Source organism: Trachurus trachurus (assembly GCF_905171665.1).
Source record: "Trachurus trachurus genome assembly, chromosome: 6".
Classification (NCBI taxonomy): domain Eukaryota; kingdom Metazoa; phylum Chordata; class Actinopteri; order Carangiformes; family Carangidae; genus Trachurus; species Trachurus trachurus.
In genome coordinates this window covers 32,829,261-32,849,283 of record NC_139897.1, presented here as the reverse complement: position 1 = coordinate 32,849,283, position 20,023 = coordinate 32,829,261, and the positions used below count along the sequence as shown (strand labels likewise).

The 20,023-nt window shown below is 42.2% G+C and overlaps 1 protein-coding gene across 1 annotated transcript in view; it reads left to right on the top strand.

Moving 5' to 3' along the window:
* Window positions 1–20,023, top strand: part of wasla (WASP like actin nucleation promoting factor a) — a 35,958-nt gene that overhangs the window by 6,989 nt on the left and 8,946 nt on the right. The window contains exons 2-6 of the mRNA XM_083973888.1: window positions 5,410–5,544; window positions 8,120–8,206; window positions 9,063–9,159; window positions 11,219–11,242; window positions 19,717–19,957. Coding sequence (XP_083830014.1) covers window positions 5,410–5,544; window positions 8,120–8,206; window positions 9,063–9,159; window positions 11,219–11,242; window positions 19,717–19,957 — 584 coding nt within the window. The remainder of the gene's footprint in view (window positions 1–5,409; window positions 5,545–8,119; window positions 8,207–9,062; window positions 9,160–11,218; window positions 11,243–19,716; window positions 19,958–20,023) is intronic.

The window sequence follows — 20,023 nt, the reverse complement described above, 5'->3', positions numbered from 1 at the left end:
GCAGCAGCAGCAGCAGCAGCAGCAGCAGCAGCAGCAGCAGCAGCAGCAGCTGGACTCGGCTTCCTGTTCCTGAAGGTCAAAACGTCCGATGCGTCGATTTCACATGAAACAACAACTGTGAGGTCAAAGAGGCGACGTCCTGCTCACATCTCCTCCAGTCCTCCATGGTTGCGTAACTCTGCTGCTGCTGCTGCTGCTGCTGCTGCTGCTGCTGCTGCTGCTGGACGGCCTCAGATCCTCAACATGCAGACCGACCCGCGGAAACAAAGGGCCAAACAATGAAGCGTTTGGAGGCTCCAGTTGGTCACATGACCTCAGACCAGCTGATAGAGTGTGTGTGTATGTGTGTGTGTGTTTGTGGTGCTGGAGCTCAAACAGGGATCAGACCAGGGTTATTACCTAAATTTGAAAATAGTTAAACTGGAATAAAAATAAAAGTGACAAGTTTTCCAAAAAGGAGAACTAAATCCAAACTCCAATGAACAATGTAAAACTACCTGAAACTAAAGTATACTCAGATAGGCAAGGCAATTATATTTACAAACAGTTTGTCTCAAAGGGCTTTACATCCCATCATAACAACATCCTCTGTCCTTAGACCCTCACATCAACTGAGGAAAAACTCCATGGAAAACCCTTTTAACAGGGAAAAATCTGAGAAAGCTCAGGGTGAGCAACAGAGGAGGAATCCCTCACCCAGGACGGACAGACGGGACAGAGATGTTGTTACAGACAAGAAAACAGTTTATTAGAGTTTATGACACAGAATGTGCAAAATATGGAAATGTTAGCAGGAGCTTAGTTGTAGTTTTCTTAGAGATGTCTAAAGCTGCAGGAAGAAAACGCCACAGCTCAATATGGGACGACCAACAGGGAGATAAGAGTGCGTTCACATCAAAAGTTTCCAAAGCCCCAAAACGCCAGAAGTCAATTCATTTTCAATGAGAGCCCCGCGACCTGAGTGTCAACTGGCGTCACCGCACTTCCACAGTGTCACCAGACGAGAAGTTGGGTCTTGGTTAACTTTAGGGTAATTAGATATGAAGCAGTTCGGCGGCAACCTGTCAGAATAGAGACGTCCCTCGGCCCAATGACCAGCGCAATCGAATTTTGTCGTCAGTAACGTGACGAGCGACCAAAGCGGCTAAAAATATTTGCCGTTTTGAAAGCTGTCTTGTCTGAAGCGAACCCTCGAGCGCTTTTGACACTTTGGAAGCTTTTGGTGTGAACGCACTGTAAGAGTGAATGGAACCTGATAAGAACTGATGGGAACATTATGGGATGGATGCAACTAAAAGGGAAAAATCCCACAAATTTGGAAGTTCATCTTCAGAGGCTTTCTCCTAAAACCTATAAGACTCAATGACAACTAAACTAAAACTGCTTCATCACTTGTTGAACAAAAACTAAACTGAAATAAAAAGCAAACTGAAAAACTAAATAAAAATACAAACTAATGAAAATGTTAAAACTATAATAACCTTGTATCAGACATAAACTTCTAGCGTGGGTCTGTTTTTTGTTTTTTCCCACCGATGGACGAGCTCCAGAATCTAGATAATTCCTCTGTTAATTTAAACCTCATGTCGTTGGATCATCTGATTCTTCTTCTTCTGAGCTCCACTCTGGTCCAGACTGTCTCATCACAACTGATGTTGATCGGTTGCCATGACACTTCTAACAGGCTCCATGGTGACCAGCTGATGCACCATCGTCATGTCATTTACTCAGTGAACAATTCACATGCTTTTCTCCTTTACAAATTAACTATAAAGTCTAGGATAATGTTTTTAAAGGCTTATAACAACAACAACACGAGTAATTGTAATCTTTTTAAACAGCTTCTTTCTTAATGGGGTTAAAACATGCCTCACAAAAAGACACAAACAAACAACACAACAGAAATAAGACAATATAAACAGTCTAATTAAAACTAAACTGAACCAGTAATGAAATAAAGTCTTTAGATCTGATTAAAAACCTTTTCTGGTGGTAACTTGTTCTAAGGGTCCTTCATTCAAGGTTTTTAAAGTTAATAATACCTCTTTAAAATCAATCCGTTAAGTATTAGGTAGCGAGATGGAGCGTGTTAACAGAATAACTGCACAAACCGTCTCATGTTAATCATTGAAAGATTAAAAAAACAAAAACAATCAGCGCTGGAGGAAACACGACTCGTTTAAAATGAAACCCCAGAGTCAATAATGATGACATCACCACCACCAGACAGCTGACTAACAGATATGATTGTTGTCAAGGTGACATTTATTTCCTCTTGTTGTTATCACAGCGAACAGTAGAAACACAGTGTCGGTCGGTGTCACAAAGCGGTGATTTGCATGTGATGGGATCGGCCACCGACAACCGGCTGCATTCAAATACATGAGAGAGGATCTGTTTCCTCACTTCAGACACCGACCGACCCCCCCAACAACCCCCGACCTCGACCCCCCAACCTCAACCTCGACCCCCCGGGTGGTTCCCCCTGGTTCTGTTCAACCGCTCTGACGCTGCGGCTCTGGTGTTGAATGTTCATGAGCTACAGGGAACCAGATTTAATTTCATTTCATTTCATAACCTTTATTTAAACTCGGAGATGAGGGGACGAAGGGGGACAGACCCTCAAGTCCTCCAGAACCAGTACAGGACCCGTCCGACTCTTGAGGCGACATAGAGTGCCGAAGCGGAAGCAGCCCCATGGGTCCTCAATTCGAAAAAAGTCTCCATACGAATGAACGGGAGTCTTATTTTAGTTTTATTTCGTGATCCGTTTGAATTGTGCCATGACAAAAATAAAATATGTTCTCTACCTGTTTAAAACATCACGTTTCATGCTGAGAAATCAGCAGTTTATCGTAAAACGGCAACAGAAGAATGTATTTTGTGTGAAGACGCTCTAGGACTACAGATCTAGTGTCCCACAAAAAATACCTCACCAACTGACACGGGAAAGGAAGAGCGCCATGTGGTGACGTCACCTACGCGACTTGTAGTCTTTCTGCTTACAGATTCTTCGGAATTTTATTTTACAATAGTTTTACGATAAACTGCTGATTTCTCTTCATGAAACGTGATGTTTTAAACAGGTAGAGGACATATTTTTTTTCTCATGGCACAATTCAATCTGATCACGAAATAAAACTTGGACTCCCATTCATTCGTATAGAGACTTTTTCTGAGTTGAGGACCCATGGGGCCGTTACTTTCTGCTTCCGCTTCGGCACTCTATAATGTGCCAGAGTTTAGAGCTGGTCGACACGGAGACGGGTTTCGGTGAATCCACATACGTTTTTTTCAGTTTTTCATCCGGATGGAAACAGCATTTCCGAGGGGTATTTTTTAGGGCTGCCCCCAAATAGTCGACCAATCTCTGGTCGACCAAAAAGTCATTGGTCGATTGGTCACAGGGAAAAAAAACAAGCCGTGTCTTGTCAAAATTAAGTCAACATCAATATGACTGAACTGTATATGAAAGGCTGTAGTAGGGCTTTTAATTTGAAGGGCCAGATACAGGAAGTCGTGACACTCACTGTCAGTTTTTCTTTGTTGTTGTTTTTTGTTTTTTTTTACACGGCAAGGCAGGTCCCTACTATTTTTTTGTGTGTGTGTCTAAAGACAACTTTTTCTGACATTGTTCCAGTTTGGAGACTCAGACGTGGAAGCACGGTCCCAGAGTGGGAAAATCTCGAAACGCCACCCCAGCGTTTTCATAGAAACCCAAAACTGATCTTTTTTTAGCGTGGTGAATGTGCAGGTCACAACTTGTCCACCAGAGCGTTGTGGAGTTGTTGGATTGTGTATTTGATGAGTTTGATGAGGTGAAACCAAGAAATCCCATAATGAGCCTCCGTAGTGTAGCTCTGAGCAGCTCGCGGCTCTGCTCCGCCGTTCTAAAAGTAGCTTGCACCGACAATTAAAGGTAACGAACCTACTGCTATGACTATAGGGATTATGGCAATGGGCCAATTTGTCAAAATGTTGAACTATCCTTTTAAGAAATGTTTATGGGCTCGACAGTGACTTCCTGTTTACATCGTACCGGCCACTAGCCGTCACTTTTCCTCTGCTTTGCTAACCCTCCTCCTGGTCGTGTGCATTTGTTTTCATTGAAGCCTTTTAATAATCAATCGGCTCTGATCGCAGGTTTGATTTCCAGCCTCCACTCCCCCTGTACGAATCTGCTGCTTTATGCAAATGTAACTTTATTACACATGAAATAAAAACGTTGACAAATGTCGTCCAGAAAGCAGCATAAAAGAAAGAAGCTCCAATAAAAACACATCGGTTTATCTGCAGCTGATTCACACTATGGGGGTGGTCAAAGGTCAAACAAACAGAAATAAAACCAGTGTCATTAAAACCAGTTTGCATTAAGGTGTGAACTTTAACAGCCCTGCTGCTAATTAAGTGGAATATGCCTTTAATTAATGTCTCTGGATCTGGAAAATGTAAAAAAAAAAAAAAAAAAGGGTTAAAGTTAATTCACAGTCAGAGTCCAGAGGCGTGTGTGTGTCTCTATCTGTGTGTGTGTGTCCGTGTTTTGCATGTGTTCGACTCTTAATCTGATTTTAGATTTTACATCATGTTGAGATTTGCATCGTGTAGGTTTCTACTTCCTGTTCCGTCGCCGCTCTGTCAGACACATACACACACACACACATACACACACACACACACACACACACACACATGTGCAGTTCAGAGGCTTTTAACAAGGAACCGTGTGTGTGTGTGTGTGTGTGTGTGTGTGTGTGTGTGTGTGTGTGTGTGTGTGTGTGTGTGTGTGTGTGTGTGTGTGTGTGTGTGTGTGTGTGTGTGTGTGTGTGTGTGTGTGTGTGTGTGTGTGTGTGTGTGTGTGTGTGTGTGTGTGTGTGTGTGTGTGTGTGTGTGTGTGTGTGTGAAATCTGGACAGTTAATGAAGGGAGATGATCACAGCCAGGCGGCTACATTTCTCCTGACTGTGCAGCTTCACCACAAGTCATCTTCTTCTGTTTCTTCATCTTCTTTTTCTTCTGTTTTATAATATAGATAAATCTGTTTATGTAAAAAAAAATAAGCGTCGTTTTGACAGTTAACATTGTCCCTGGAAATTGTAATAAAACATTGTGTAAAAAAAAAAAAAACTTCTTCTCCTCCTCCTCATTCTCCTCCTTTTCCTGTGGCAGCTCCTGAATTTTATCTCAGGTGAAGTGAAACTGGCTATTTTTTGTGTCCAGGAAAAACAAAATGGAGGAAAATGATAAATGATTTTACAGTTTTAAAAACATTTTATGCCACAAAAACTGTTGTTAAAGTCGATCTGTAGTTTACATCTGTAGTTTGGTTGCCGTAGCACTTTAACAGCATGACTTCTTGTCCCTGGTAGAAATGTAAATAAAGTTCTCTCTCTGTCTCTCCTGTCCGTGTCAGACTCTGTGTTCGGCGGTGGTGCAGGTGTACGGCGCCGACCGGAGCAGCTGCTGGAACAAGAGATGCTGCGGAGTCGCCTGTCTGGTCAAAGACAACCCACAGAGATCCTACTTCATCAGAGTCTTCGACATCAAGGTCAGTGGTAGTAGAGCGACTCTCATGTTAAAATGTCCTTTAAAGGGATAGTTCAACATTTTGGCAAATTGGCCCGTTGCCATAATCCCTATAGTCATAGCAGTAGGTTCGTTACCTTTAGTTGTCGGTGCAAGCTGTTTTTAGAACGGCGGAGCAGAGCCGTGAGCTGCTCAGAGCTACGCTACGGAGGCTCATTATGGGATTTCTTGGTTTCCCTCATCAAACTCGTCAAATACACAATCCAACAACTCCACAACGCTCTGGTGGACAAGTTGTGAGCTGCACATTCACCACGCTATGAGATAATAACACAACGTTACCACACAGAGTTGTTTTAGAGGGAAATGCAGAGACTGTTGATGAAAAACTGTCCCTGAAGGCAACGCGCATCAGCGGTTTTGCATGAATTTACGACATATCATCGTCAACGAAGCTTTATCACGTGACGAACATAAGACTAGACGAAACATAAATGGTGGTCATGTGACGATAACTATAATAAAATATACTGCAATATTGTTAACAAATAAAAACGGTACCAAATGTGGTTTACAAAACAAAAACTCTGCAAAAAAGTCAACATTTTAGTTGTTTTAGAGGGAAATGCAGAGACTGTTGATGAAAAACTGTCCCTGAAGGCAACGTGCATCAGCGGTTTTGCATGAATTTCCCTCTAAAACAACTCTGTGTGGTAACGTTGTGTTATTATCTCATAGCGTGGTGAATGTGCAGGTCACAACTTGTCCACCAGAGCGTTGTGGAGTTGTTGGATTGTGTATTTGATGAGTTTGATGAGTTTGAAACCAAAGAAATCCCATAATGAGCCTCCGTAGCGTAGCTCTGAGCAGCTCACGGCTCTGCTCCGCCGTTCTAAAAACAGCTTGCACCGACAATTAAAGGTAACGAACCTACTGCTACGACTATAGGGATTATGGCAATGGGCCGATTTGACAAAATGTTGAACTATCCCTTTAAAGACTCGTGTGTGTGCTTCAGGGTCGTGATGCGTTTGTGGAAACTTCCTCCCGTCTGCTGCTAAAATGAGAGTGGGATCAGTTTTCTCATCTGATGCTTCGCCACAAAGCAACAAAGCGTTTCGTCATTCCTCCTCCTCCTCCTCCTCCTCCTCCTCCTCCTCCTCCTCCTCCTCCTCCTCCTCCTCCTCTTCGTCTGCGCCGCCTTCACTGACTCTGCAGCGCGTGGGAGACGAGTCCGCTGATGATGATGATGATGATGTGCGATCAATAGCGGCGACTGTAATGGATGAAAGCGATGATGTGTTTACAGTCTGCAGGATGTGAGACTGACGGTCACGTAGCTCAGACAGAGAGACACTGTTGTTCTCTCTGAAGATGCAGTTTTACACACGGCCCCAAACGCCTCGCATGCATCTGTAGACACCACAATTTACCAACATCCCCTGAAGGCCTCACATGCTGCTGACTATCAGAAGACAACACAGTTTACCAGTGTTTCTTTAATGCCTCTCTATGGGCTGTCGGTAAATGCTGAGGTTTCCCGATGTACCCTAAATGCATCACATCTGGAGTATCAGTATATTCTATATTTTACCAATTTCCCCTAAATGCATCACAAGCAAAGTATCAGAAGACAATACAGTTTACTAATGTCTCCTAAATGCCTCACATATGGGCTATTAATAGATGCTAATGTTTACTGATGTTCCCTAAATGCCTCACTTGTGTACTATCAATAGATACTACAATTTACGGATGTCCCCTGAATGCCTCACAAGCAAACTATTAGAAAACAACACAGTCTAAATGCCTCAGTTGTGTACTCTAAATAGATACTGTAATTTACCACTTTCCCCTAAATGCCTCACATATGGGCTGTTAGTAGATGCCAATGTTTCCTTATGTTCCCTAAATGCATCACTTGTGTAGTATAGGTAGATGCTACAATTTACAGATGTTCTTTAAACGCCTCGCATGCCAGCAATGAGAGGACAATGCAGTTTTCCACTTTCCCCTAAATGCCTCACATATGGGCTGTTAGTAGATGCTAATGTTTCCTTATGTTCCCTAAACGCATCACGTCTGTATTATTACAGTGGTAGATTTTACAGTTTACCGAAACTGTAAAAATGTACCCAAACGCCTCACATGCAGACTCCCAGTAAACGCTATAGTTTACTGATGTATCCTAAACGCCTCACATGCAGACTATCAGTAGACGCTGTAGTTTACCGATGTGCCCTAAACGCCTCACATGCAGACGACACCTATTGTTGATCTTTGCAGTTCTGTGGTTCACACTGCAGGCATCTCCTTGGTGGTGCATTCAAGCACATCGGACATCTAATAATCTGCATTCTGCCACTAGAATGAACCATCAGGAAACTCTGGTGCTGTGAAAGGGAAACTCTAATAATTTAATGGTTTCTTGCTTTAAAAGACTCAGTATTGATCTCCACAGAAATAAACGGAGAGCAGTAACAGAAGGAGGGAAATCGATCTGAGAGTTAATTGCGTGGGAGATTTTTATTCATTGGTTATAAATAGTTTTAGTTTCAGAATCCACTCTGACTTGTATTTTTATTTTCTCTTTGCAGGAAGGAAAAACCATGTTCGAGCAGGAACTGTACCACAACTTCTCCATCAACAGCTCCAGATCCTACTTCGTCTCGTTCGCAGGAGACGTACGTTCACACCACTCACCTCAAAACCAGAGAAACAAAACCCACGGCACCTGAACGCACCGACCTGCTTTTATAACGTGTGATAATCACAGTGAAACACTCACAAGTTAGAAACAAACACCCACAAACATCTGTCTGTGCAGCTGTTCATCCACATGACATCAATGATTCTAGTTTGATTCTTAGTTTCATTCATCAAAATGTGTTGATCCACCAGCTTTAAGTAAAGGGAAATTAAAAATTAAGTTTGCTTATTGGAATTATTTAGATCTGCAGGGCTCAGCCTGTATTTGATGATATTATATCACACAATATTTACCTGCAATTTGCATTTTTTTCCCAACATTTTACATTACTTAAAGAAAAAAAGTATTTTCCGTTGTTTTGCACCGTTTTTTGACTCATTTAATTTCTTTGCTCTCTGTACAACTGTATATATGTTTATAATAACTGTCACACCTGAAACTTAAAAAACAATAATATATTAGAAATCGAAATTGAATCAAATTAAATTTATTTATAAAGCAAATACATTTAAAAACAGCAAACAGCTGCACAACATCTGGAACACTTTTCCATAGAAGTGAAGGTTCATATCTGAGCTGCTCGTCTTCATTCACAAATGCAGAATCAAAGGTCTCAAGTATTTTTTTATTTATTTTTCAGGTGTTTTATTTGAAGCTTTGATCTGTTTCTCTGTGATACTTCCACAGTGTTAATGTAGAACCTAGAGCTGCTGTAGAATCCAGAAAGACACGGAGATCTACCGTCTTTTAATGCTCTGATCTTTCTGTTGAATATTTCTTTACGTCATCATCATCTATGGCTCTTTTCTTCTTCTTCCTCTTCTTCTCAGTCCTGTCAGGTCGGGCTGAATTTTGCCAGCGAAGAAGAGGCCAAAAGATTCAGAGTGGCCATCAACGACCTGCTCAACCGACGGCAACGCAAGACCGGTGAGTCTCAGTCAGTGTCCAACAGCTGCTCTTCCTCTTCTGCTGCTGCTGCTTCCTCAGCCTGAGCAGCTTCTTCCTCCTGCCTCACACACCTCCTCTTCCTCCTCCTCCTCCTCCTCCTCTTCCGCCTTCTGCTGCTGCTGCTGCTAACAAACCTGAACCTGAGTCTCCCTCTGCCTCACCCACGTGTCAGGGAGATGATCAGGGCTGAGAGAAGGAAACCAAAAGCTCAGAGTGAATATGAACCAGGGATGAACTGGTGGTTTTATTTTGCTGCTGCTGCTGGTTAATGATCTGCTCTGTGTCGGTGTGACGACTTGTTTTTGTGCAGGTGAACTCCAACCTGTCTGGTTTCATGTAGAGATCAGATGATGTTGTGTCATTGGTTGATCCACTGGAGTAAAAACAGTGGCAGTGTTGTGTTCATGATCCACGCAAGACTGTAGGAAAACACAGTGGAGCAATTCTTCATTAGAAGGTTTTCACCTGTTTCTGTATTGATTTACGTTGACTACGGCTACATGCATCAATAACCTGAATAAGCTGCCCCTGGGTTACTCCTTTACTAACCCGTATATTTGGTCATGTATAGTAAATACGCCTGAGTACAGGAACTACTTGTTGTAAACATGGTGAAATGCAATGTATGTTACAACTTTGATCTGGTCAGGGACTGTGAATGAAAACTAGTCTTTTGGCCAATTCCAGCATGTTTACAGTTCATAGATAGATAGATAGATAGATAGATAGATAGATAGATAGATAGATAGATAGATAGATAGATAGATTAAAATAAATGTCAAAGTAACGTAGATTAACGTTAGTCAATCAAAGCGCAAACGAAGGCGACTGATCATTATCCGCCTGTGCGTCGCTGTTTTCAATCAATCAATCAACTTTATTTATATAGCACATTTAAAAACCACAGGGGAAGCCAAAGTGCTTTACATTGAGACATAAAAAAGGTTTAGGATTAAGGTAAAAGGCATAAAGACACAAACACAAAGTCACTTCAAAAAGCAAAAAATCAAAGCAAAAAACAGAATAAAGGAACAAACATCTTTTGACCGGGATATCCCATTGATTTGTGAATGAATTATTGCTCACGCATGTAACAGAAACTAGAATATTGACCTTAACCTGAATATCGACTGCATGTAAACGTAGGCAATGAGTTTATTCACATTTTCCAAGAGTTTGCTGCAGAGCTGCACTGACGACATTTTTCAGTAATCAAAGTTATTGAATGTTGAACCAAATCAGAGGAGAATATCAGCTGATTGATTGATTATCAGAACTCACTGATCCAAATGAGTATTAGCTCCAAAAACATTCCCACAGAGCAGCGAGTCCTTGAAATAAATAAAGGTATATTCCGCTAACGAAGGATCAAACAAGCAGAAGCAGAGATTTACACACAAAAACCACCTTTTACTTAAAATATGAACCAGAATCTGTGCAATTAAGTTTACACCATGAAACTTGATTTTACGGTTGCAGCGTTTCCTCCTTAATGAAACTCAGAGAGCAGAGTAACGTCGGTGCAGAACAGAAGCCGCGGTGCGTTTGATGTTTCCCTCAGTGTTGAGTTTGAGGTTTTTTTTTTAGCCCAGGGACACTTTTCCTCTTCTTCATCTGTAGTAAAACTCTGCAGAGCCTCTTCCTCCTCCTCCTCCTCCTCCTCCTCCTCCTCCTCTCTGGCTTCCCTCCAGCTCTCAGCAGGCCGCTCTGTTTGAAGTGCTCTGCTCAAACTGTGATGATGACGGAGGGTTCAAAGGCTGAAACACACACACATAACTCAGCTTTCACATCTTTCACTCGTCCTCTTCTGCTGCTGCTGTTGAAGACTTCTCAAACTGTCCTCGTCCACATCGTCACTGGACACTAGAAACTAGAAACAACCTCTTTATTCTCAGACTAACTCCACTTCATCATCACACTCCCTGGCTCTTAACTCGCTCACCTTCCTTTTCTCGCCTCTTTTAAAAAACTAAACAACTAAAATATCCTAAGTTGAATCTGGTCTGAAACTAAAACAGTGTCAATTTTTCTTTTGCAGAGAAAAGAGGTGATCCTAAGAATGGTATGTTGAACTCTTCATGTTGCTAAAGCAGCTCAGTCTGTTTCTTCTCTGGCAGCGTTTATCTGTATATTTGTGACTTTTCTACTGAATTTATTGTTTATTTTTCAAATCCAACTACAAACCACAAACATGTGATGTGAGTCACCCACACATCTGATGTTAAAGAGCTTTAAAACCAACAACAGAACTCGACTAAAGTGAAGAGAAGAGAAATGAAGCACAGATTGAATGAATAAATAAAAAGACGAGAAGGAAATGAAGTAAAACTGGAACTGATCCAGATGCTGATTCACCATTGGAGTTGATTTCCCTGTAAAAATGTCCTGGTGCAAAACCATCTTATTTCCTTCTTTTATGTAACTCACCTGTTTACGCTTTATTAAGGACTGAAGTTTTGTATAATTTGGGGCGTGGCCTCTTTGAGTGACAGGTGGCTGAGCGAATGTTTGCCAAAAACTCTCGGGGCTTCACCCAAAACAGTCTTTTTCTTTTTCTTTTTGTAAAAAAAAAAAAATCTGTGTAAACATGGCATCGTTTCAAGAAATATTCGCATACACATGGATCCACACTGAAAACGCTGTATATAGCAGGCCTGTGTGGAGTGTGTGTGGAGCTGTAGCGCTGTCACACATTCACAACAAATACAGATGAGAAGGAGGAAAGTTCCCCATTTGTTCAAACTGTTGGTGATCGATGGTGATTTCAGCCGCAGCGTCCGAGGTAGTGACAGTAGTTGCCCGTTGTTGTTATGTTATGTCCATAGACTGTATACTTACAGAAAAAACAGAGTGGACACGCACATCACACCAGCGAGGGCAGGTGCAGAGTACAAACAATGAGCAAAATAGGAAAAAACAAGAGTACTCGCAACTCTGCAGGACTCAGCGTATCAATTTATTGTAGTGACGTACGTTTCGAGCAGTGTAGGTGTGCTCTTCTGTCTGACGATTTTTTCCCATTGACTGTATACTGTAGCAGTGAGGCCTTGTCCACACCAGCCCGGGTATTTTTGCAACCGTGAACATGTGTTACTGGTTTTTCTGTTCTGTCCACAAGCAGCCGTGCTTTTGTAACAATGAAACCTTGGTCTTTTGGTCCGATTGGGGTTTCAGCGGTTGCGTGTGGGTATGACAACCACGATTATTTCCATTGTTTACGTCAGAGCTGAGCGCGTGCTGATGTAAGTCATTGGGAGGTATGACATATTTTTCACAAAAGATCCATTTTGGCTGTCCAGATGCAAACGCTGGGGCTGCATTTTGAGATTTCCCCACTCGATTCCCAAACGATACAGTACTTATGCAGATTAAATAAATACATATTTGTGTGGATGAATCAGTTTCACACGCAACCATCCTTAGTTTTTGATGGGCTTGGACTTAGGGGGCGGAGCCAAACCAAGATGGCAGCGGTTCATCAGCTCGCTCTGAGCTTCAGAAACCTGTAGATGACGTCACAGCGGCTTCATTTGTCTTCATTTACACTGGATGTAAAGGACCCAACATGTCCCGACTCCACAGTTGAACAACAAAAGCAGAGTCTCTAACCCAGCAGCTCGCTGAGCGTCTCCTCCAGTCACAGATGACTTTAGCATGTTTTTATGAGCGGATACAGCTGTCCGCAGGCTGCCCTGTTAACTTGTGATATTTCCTGACACGTCGGCAGCGTTGTTTCACAGACGCTGTGACTCGTGCGCCGACACAGAGCGCAGTCAGTCAGTCAGTCGGTCCTCTGCAGGTTAATCTGGTCAGCAGGAAGCCCATCTGTGCCATATGTGGACCACATGGCCTCTGTTGTTCCCTGTAAACCCCGTTGTGATGCACATTAGGCCTAATCTCTAATCCCCACAGCCGCCGCCGCCGCTGCCAAACATTTGTTTTGTGGTTACGTTTTGTCACTCACCAGTAGACGTCAAGTTGTTGGTCTGTGTTTAATAAGACATCTGACTAAATACACACAGGTAAAAGGTTATAACAATGAGATGGTGTTGACCAGGAAAATGGTTAAAACACATCTTCCATCCTCAGTCAGAAACTATTGATGGTCAGAAGATGTTGAGAAGTTTGACCACGGATGTTTTGAAGGTACCGGCTCAACTGGACTTGATCACAGATTAATTCATTTGGTTTTCCATCAATCAAGGGTTGTGGATAGAAGGATGGACCTAATACATGATGCTTTATTTGGCCTGACCTCTGCTGAGCTCCTAAGTGAGTTGAGGCCAAGCCAAAACGTGACATCTGAACTCTGGTTGGTCAGAGAGAGTCAACATTGGTTGTATGAGACTGGACGTTTTATTTTTAAAAACAACCAAGTGACTGTTACTGCAGACGATGACATCAAGGAAACTTTCAGAAGCAAAACCAAACATAGTTGAGTTGATGGAAAAATGTCATAAGAGCTGGATGTTATTCCAGTTCCAGCTGTGGTAACAAAAATGCGACTAATAAACGTTTTTCTTCAAAAAAAACCAATATCGGACAAGTTACGTCAGTTAAACCGTTGAAGGGACACATCATGCAACTGCTGACAGGTTCGGTTATTTCTCTGTTGTATGAATTAATTCCTGCACCCAAATGTTCACCAATTCTGTCCTTTTTGATAAGTGTTTTTACAGATTAATGAAAAATATGGTTGAATTAATGTTCAGCATTAATGTTAGATAGAAAAGGAAGTCGTTTTCTCAGCTTCACTGTTCCTCGTCTGCACTGGAGCTTTTATGTTCATCCATTTTGGACGTCATTTCATTCGACAGATGACTGGATTTGAGACGGAAAGATACATTTTCCAATTAATCTGGTTAAACGTGACTTATTTTTTAAAATTGGTGATCACAGAGAAACCTGCGGAAGTGGCAGAAAGTTGATTGATGTTTTCAGATTTATCCACTTTGGAGCTGAAAGACAAAAACAAAACGGCGAAATGGAAACTCGTCCTTGTTTCGGAATGATATATTGTTTAATAGTGATGCAACTAACAATTTTTTTTATTATCGATTAATCTGTTGATTATATAAATGATTAATCGATTAGTTGTTTGGTCAATAAAATATTAAATGTTGAAAAGTGTCAATTAGTGTTTCCCAAACCACAAGATGACTCAGTTTATTGTCGTAAAGGAACAAAGAAACCGGAAATATTCACATTTAAGAAGCTGAGATCAGAGAATTTGGACTTTTTTTTTTCTTAAACTACTCGATTATTGTTCAATTAATTGATTAATTTTTACAGCTGTATCTAAATGATGGTAGGGAGCGGTATGGGCAGCTCCTGGTACGTCATGTTGGTTCAGAAGTGGTCAGTCTTACTAGTTCTGTGGATAAAAAAGGCTGATGAGCAGTAAGGACCTCTCTCTCTACTCGGAGCTTTCCCAAAGGTAAATGCCGTATCACTGTGTTTGTTTGGCTGTATGTGAAGACCAACATGTGAACAACGGTCCCAGAGCTCCAGAGCCGTTAATTTAGACCTTCTCCTCAGGCAGCTGTGCCTCCGTGTCCTCCCAGAAGACTAGTTACTCTCATTAAGCCCTCGGCCTGTTGGCAAACACAGCGGCTGTGAAGAGCAGGATTAACATGCACTGAACAGATCAGTGGCCTCTTCAATCAACCCCATGGATTTGTGCCTGAGATCATTGCTTCATTGAAGTTTCTCTCCAGTGGCACAGATTTCCTTTTGACATTTGGGCTGTGAAACATGAGACCAACGGGTGGTGGTGTTGTTGGTGTTTGGGAAGATGCATGTTTGCCTTCTCCCTCCTCTTGGAATGTATTGTCCTTGTCCTCATTGTGAGAACAGCACTGAGAACACGCCTATAGGGGAAGAAGCTGCCCATGCTGCTCCTTCAGGGATCGCCCTCATTGTTCCACTCGCTTGTTGTGAACTCTCTGACACTCCTTTTAGCAAATGTTGTCAACTTGAATGGATGTTTGTTGATGAGCCAGCCAAGTTGGGGGAGTGGAGTCCAAAGAGATTCCTCAGTTTTTAAAGTTTCTTGGAGTTTGTGTCCTTGTCTCCTCTTACCAGCTTTGTCTCCTAATATCAACTCAACAAGTTTGGACTCCAGAGATCCCACATTTAAACATTTAAAGTCCAAACTTGCAAGAACAGGAAGATGCAGTAGATTTAATCTGGATGGTAATGGAGACAAGTGGCCGCTCAACGTCCAGTTTGCATGTCCATTGACCTGGAGGTCTTGGCCTGCTCTTCATTGGAGCGAATTTACAAGAAGGCCTCATTTGGATCAATTGGCCAAATATTTGAAACCTACAGAATTGGAGTGGCAGCCGTTACCACTTTGTTATAGGCCCGTCTGAATCAATCAACCATCAAAGTGGCTACACAAGAACTTTGTCTGAAATCTGTCAAAAATGGTTTAATTGGTTGTCTATAACCAGTAGGGGTGTCACGATTCTCCAAATCCTCGATTCGATTTGATTTTCGATTTTAGGGTCACGATTCGATTCGATTCTCGATTTTTTTTTCTTTTTCTTACAGCACAGAGGACTATGCCATTTTCAGACTAGTCTAGTCTATGGTCATTGGTTTTATTCATCAAATTTTGTACAGAAAATCTTATTTCAAAAGATGGGCTACATACAAGTTATCACATTAGGCACTAATGGTCAAATTTAAATAATTTATTTACAATATAAAGGTAACAACAAAATAAATGAGAGGCCGCAGAGGGTGCATGCCATCCAGTGACTCTTTTTGGTTACAGCAGTGTGCACTACTTTCGTCAATCCTCTTTTTGACTTCGATGCTCGAGACCATGACGTAATTTCCATCGATTTCGATAAAAAATCGAAATCGTGACACCCCTAATAACCAGGGACTGTCCGGTCTAAGAACAAGGACACAGGATGATGAATCTGATTTGGTGCAGAGTGTATTTACAAAGTTTGTACCAAATATTGAGTTTCATTAATCTTGGTAAAGAAGATTTTCGGTCGGTACCACAGAAGAACTCATCTCTGAGACTCCAACCTCCACAGAACCAGCTAAGGAAACCTCCGGAGTTGGCGGAGTTGGCGGGGTCGGTGGGGTCGGGGCGAGCCTGTTGATCTGGTCATAGACATCTAGTAATATTCATGGGGAGTCCAGGGATTTGGAGCAGGATTAGCAGTAGATTAGTGATTATGTCAGATGCTGCTGCTGTTTGCGGAGATTACGAGGGATTCGAGGACTGAATGGCTCCGGCCGGCAGGAGAGGAGAGGAGAGGAGAGGGAGCGCCGCTTGACATTAGTGTTAGAAAACATGGAGAAGAAAAGCTCAGAGTGAACTGTTGGGGAACATGAAACACAACAGAGTTCACACCAGCTCTTTGACACATTGATCCCTCTGGTGTCAGGGATTATTAAAGTCACTCTGGTTTGTAGAGCAGTTAATGACCAGCCGCTGCATCTCTTGGAGAACTGTATTCCTTGCAGCCACAGTGTCTGAACCCAAAAAACATTGAGTTCAATCTCCAGAAAAAGGAGTTTCAGGCTTTAGCAGGTTAAGCCAAACCAAGTAAATAAGTATGATATTAGTATCATATGGCTGGTAATTTGAGTAGAAACTTCCCCCTTCTTGTTCCTCATAGCTCTGGCAGATTCAGATTTTTTTGCATTAGGAGGAGATCTTTCTGACTTGAAAACATGAAGAACAAAGAATAAGTTGACTAAACTGAAGGAGAACATCACAGTTTATGTTGCAAATCCAAAGATGATGTGGTGCCATGATCTTGAAAATAGTCTGATCATCTTATAATGTGTTGCAAGATGGATTAGAGGAGGTCATATACATGTGAAACTGTGGTGGTGCAAATTAAATTAAATGTTAATTTGCTTTTACAAATAATGGATTACAACATTGATGTGAAAACAAGTTGAGTAAATGTCGTTTTGACATTTGGCAAAGCGCTAGCCTATTTCCTGAGGTTTGACCTTAAAGAGGAACTCCTTAGTATTTTCCACCTTAACTCAGCTCCATGTGTCCCTTGTCTCCAGCTCCAGAGTCCTAGTTCCCGTAACCCGTAATCTCTTGTTGATGACAGATAAGACTACACAGATATACACATGGTAACATGGTAGATGATAAATAACCTTATCCACCGCTCCATGGATTGATTTCTCACCGGCTTCGTTGTTGGAAACAGATGATGCACATGGAGGAGAGGAGGGTTAGAGACACAGAGGAGGAGACACCACACCTGGAGAGTTCAGATTTAAATAAAATCCCATCTGAGACTTGTAGCCAGTTGATTTCCTGCTGGTTGATCTTCATATTTCTTATATTTTGGTTGTTATGAACGTGAAAAAGGTGTTTTTCCATGTGGCACCACAGGGTTTTCTTAAAGGGACAACGAGGAGTTTTGGAGAAGCAAAGTGTTTCCACACTACATTTATGAGCCTCCGCGCACCGTGAAATTCTTTGACAGACTCATGTTTTCATTCATCAAGAATTAAAGTCAGAGGTTCGAAGACGATCACATACCGTCGTAGTTCCCACCATAAACGGAGATTCGGCGGTGTTATTCTCATGACTCGCCCAGCATTTCCACCACCACTAATAATAACAAAATAACCATAGAGATATTCTGGTGTTGCCCTGTTGTGACCCCATTTTGGTTGCGAGAACATCAAATTCTTGAGACTGTCTTTTCAACAAAAATAACTTTTTGCTTTAATTTGTTATATTTGATGGATCTAGAGGAACTGGAATGGAGAAGATAAATACTTGCTGAGAATATTAGTGGTGGCTTGTAAGAAATCAATAACAAAGAAATGGCTGAAGAGGGAGGCACCTAGTGTAGATGAATGGATTGATATTGTGTACAGCATCTATGTAATGGAAATAATTACTTTTAATTTAAGAACACAAAAAGAGGTATTTATTGACAATTGGCAAAAATGGATTACATATGTCTCTACCATAAAACCGGACTTCAGGTAATCTCAGACTGGACTATCAGAATATTTTTTATGTATTTTACTTTTTTTTTTCTCTCTCTCTCGATTTCTTGACTGGAGGTGTTTACCAGTCCCCTTATGTACGCTTTTACTTTCCCCTTGATACTTTTATACAAATGTATAGGTCTTCATGTTGATTGTTTGACTGTTTGTTTGTTTGTTTACATGTAAAATCAAAACCATTAAAAAGTAAATGACAAAAAAAAACATAACGATAGAGACAAAACAATATATTTATCTAAAATGGGCCCATTAACTCATTGAGTGCCGCGCTCCTTTCCAAAGTTTTAGTCAAGTGTACCGGCAATTTAGACCATTTTTGACTTTTTATGTAGAGCCACAGTGTATTCTATATTATTGCCACCAACACATACTGTGGCTCAATTGAAAGGTTTAACTTAATGCTTCAAGTGGCCACAAACCGTTTGTTTCTACGTGCCTCTGTTCCTGAGAAAAGTCAAGCTAAACATGGCTGGGTTTCACCAAAATCCCTCCTTTTTTTCTAGAAAAGGAGATAGAGCGTCTTTTATGAAAGGTGCTCTGTTTGTGCCTGTCGCTCTTCTCACACTCGCATTTCTGGATCAAAGGGCTCGTATAAGATAAATATATACAACAGTTGTTGTTCTATTCACAAAACCACCATCGGGGGCGGGGGGGGCGCCACTAAACAACAATAACACAGACGCACCGTGCCGTGTCACAGCCTCTCGCCGCGGAACGTGAGGGTCAGTCGGCCACCGCGGCTCGGGAAGACCGGTCCCGCCGGTGGTCGCGGTCCGTCTGTGGTACGGGTCGGTGATGCCGGTCTGCTTTGGCCCAGAGACCATCAGATTTTACCGCGGGAGGACTTTGGGGAGGACACGGTGTTGCTCCAGCTGAAGACCGGGCGGACTGTCGGCTGAGAGCTTCCTGGTTCAGCTCCGAGCAGCTGGAGCAGCTGGAGCAGCAGCGCGGGTGAGAGCAGAGCAGCTGCGCTGCATCTGCATGCAGAACTCGTTTGCAGAAGCCCAGTTATGATAAAAACTTCCAGATCATGAGCTGTCATGTGACTTTGATCGTCATCTATTTCAGTTCTCCTCGTCGTAGAGTCCCCAAATTTACATATAATGTGTATTAAAGTGTCTATTTTCATAATTTTAAAAAAAAGCAAAAAACGTAAAATTACGTTTTCGGCACTCAACGCATGGGAACGAAAAACGAGAAATTACGTGGTTGGCACTCAATGAGTTAACAAGTGGTAACGTAGATTCATCCACTTTAATATGAGACTTTTTTTATTGTCGCGAAATTTTTCGTTCTGCCGATGGAGAAACTCCTCGTTGTCCCTTTTAATAATGATGATGCTCAAATCTAAAGTTTATCTGGAGAGAAGGTGGATCCTCCAGGAGAAAGACATTTCTATACATAACACAGCTTCTATACAGTCAGCCACAGCTCATGTACTTCTCTTCTCTTCCCGACCCCCCGACCCCCCACTCTCCCACTCTCCCACTCTCCCACTCTCCCCCCACTGTCTTCCAGGCCCGGCTCTGCCCATGGCCACAGTGGACATCAAGAACCCGGAGATCAACAACGTGAGATTCCACTCCAACTCCCACCACGGCCACCAGCAGCAGCAGCAGCAGCAGCAGCAGCAGCAGCAGCAGCCGTACCACCTCAACAACATGCTGAGCCACGGCGGACTCAACCGCAAGGACAAGAAGACCAAAGGCAAGAAGAAGAAGCTGACCAAGGCCGACATCGGCACGCCCAGCAACTTCCAGTGAGTCGTCAGAGTGAATGACTGACACACACCAGTCAGTTGTGTTGGTTACGATGCAAAAATGAT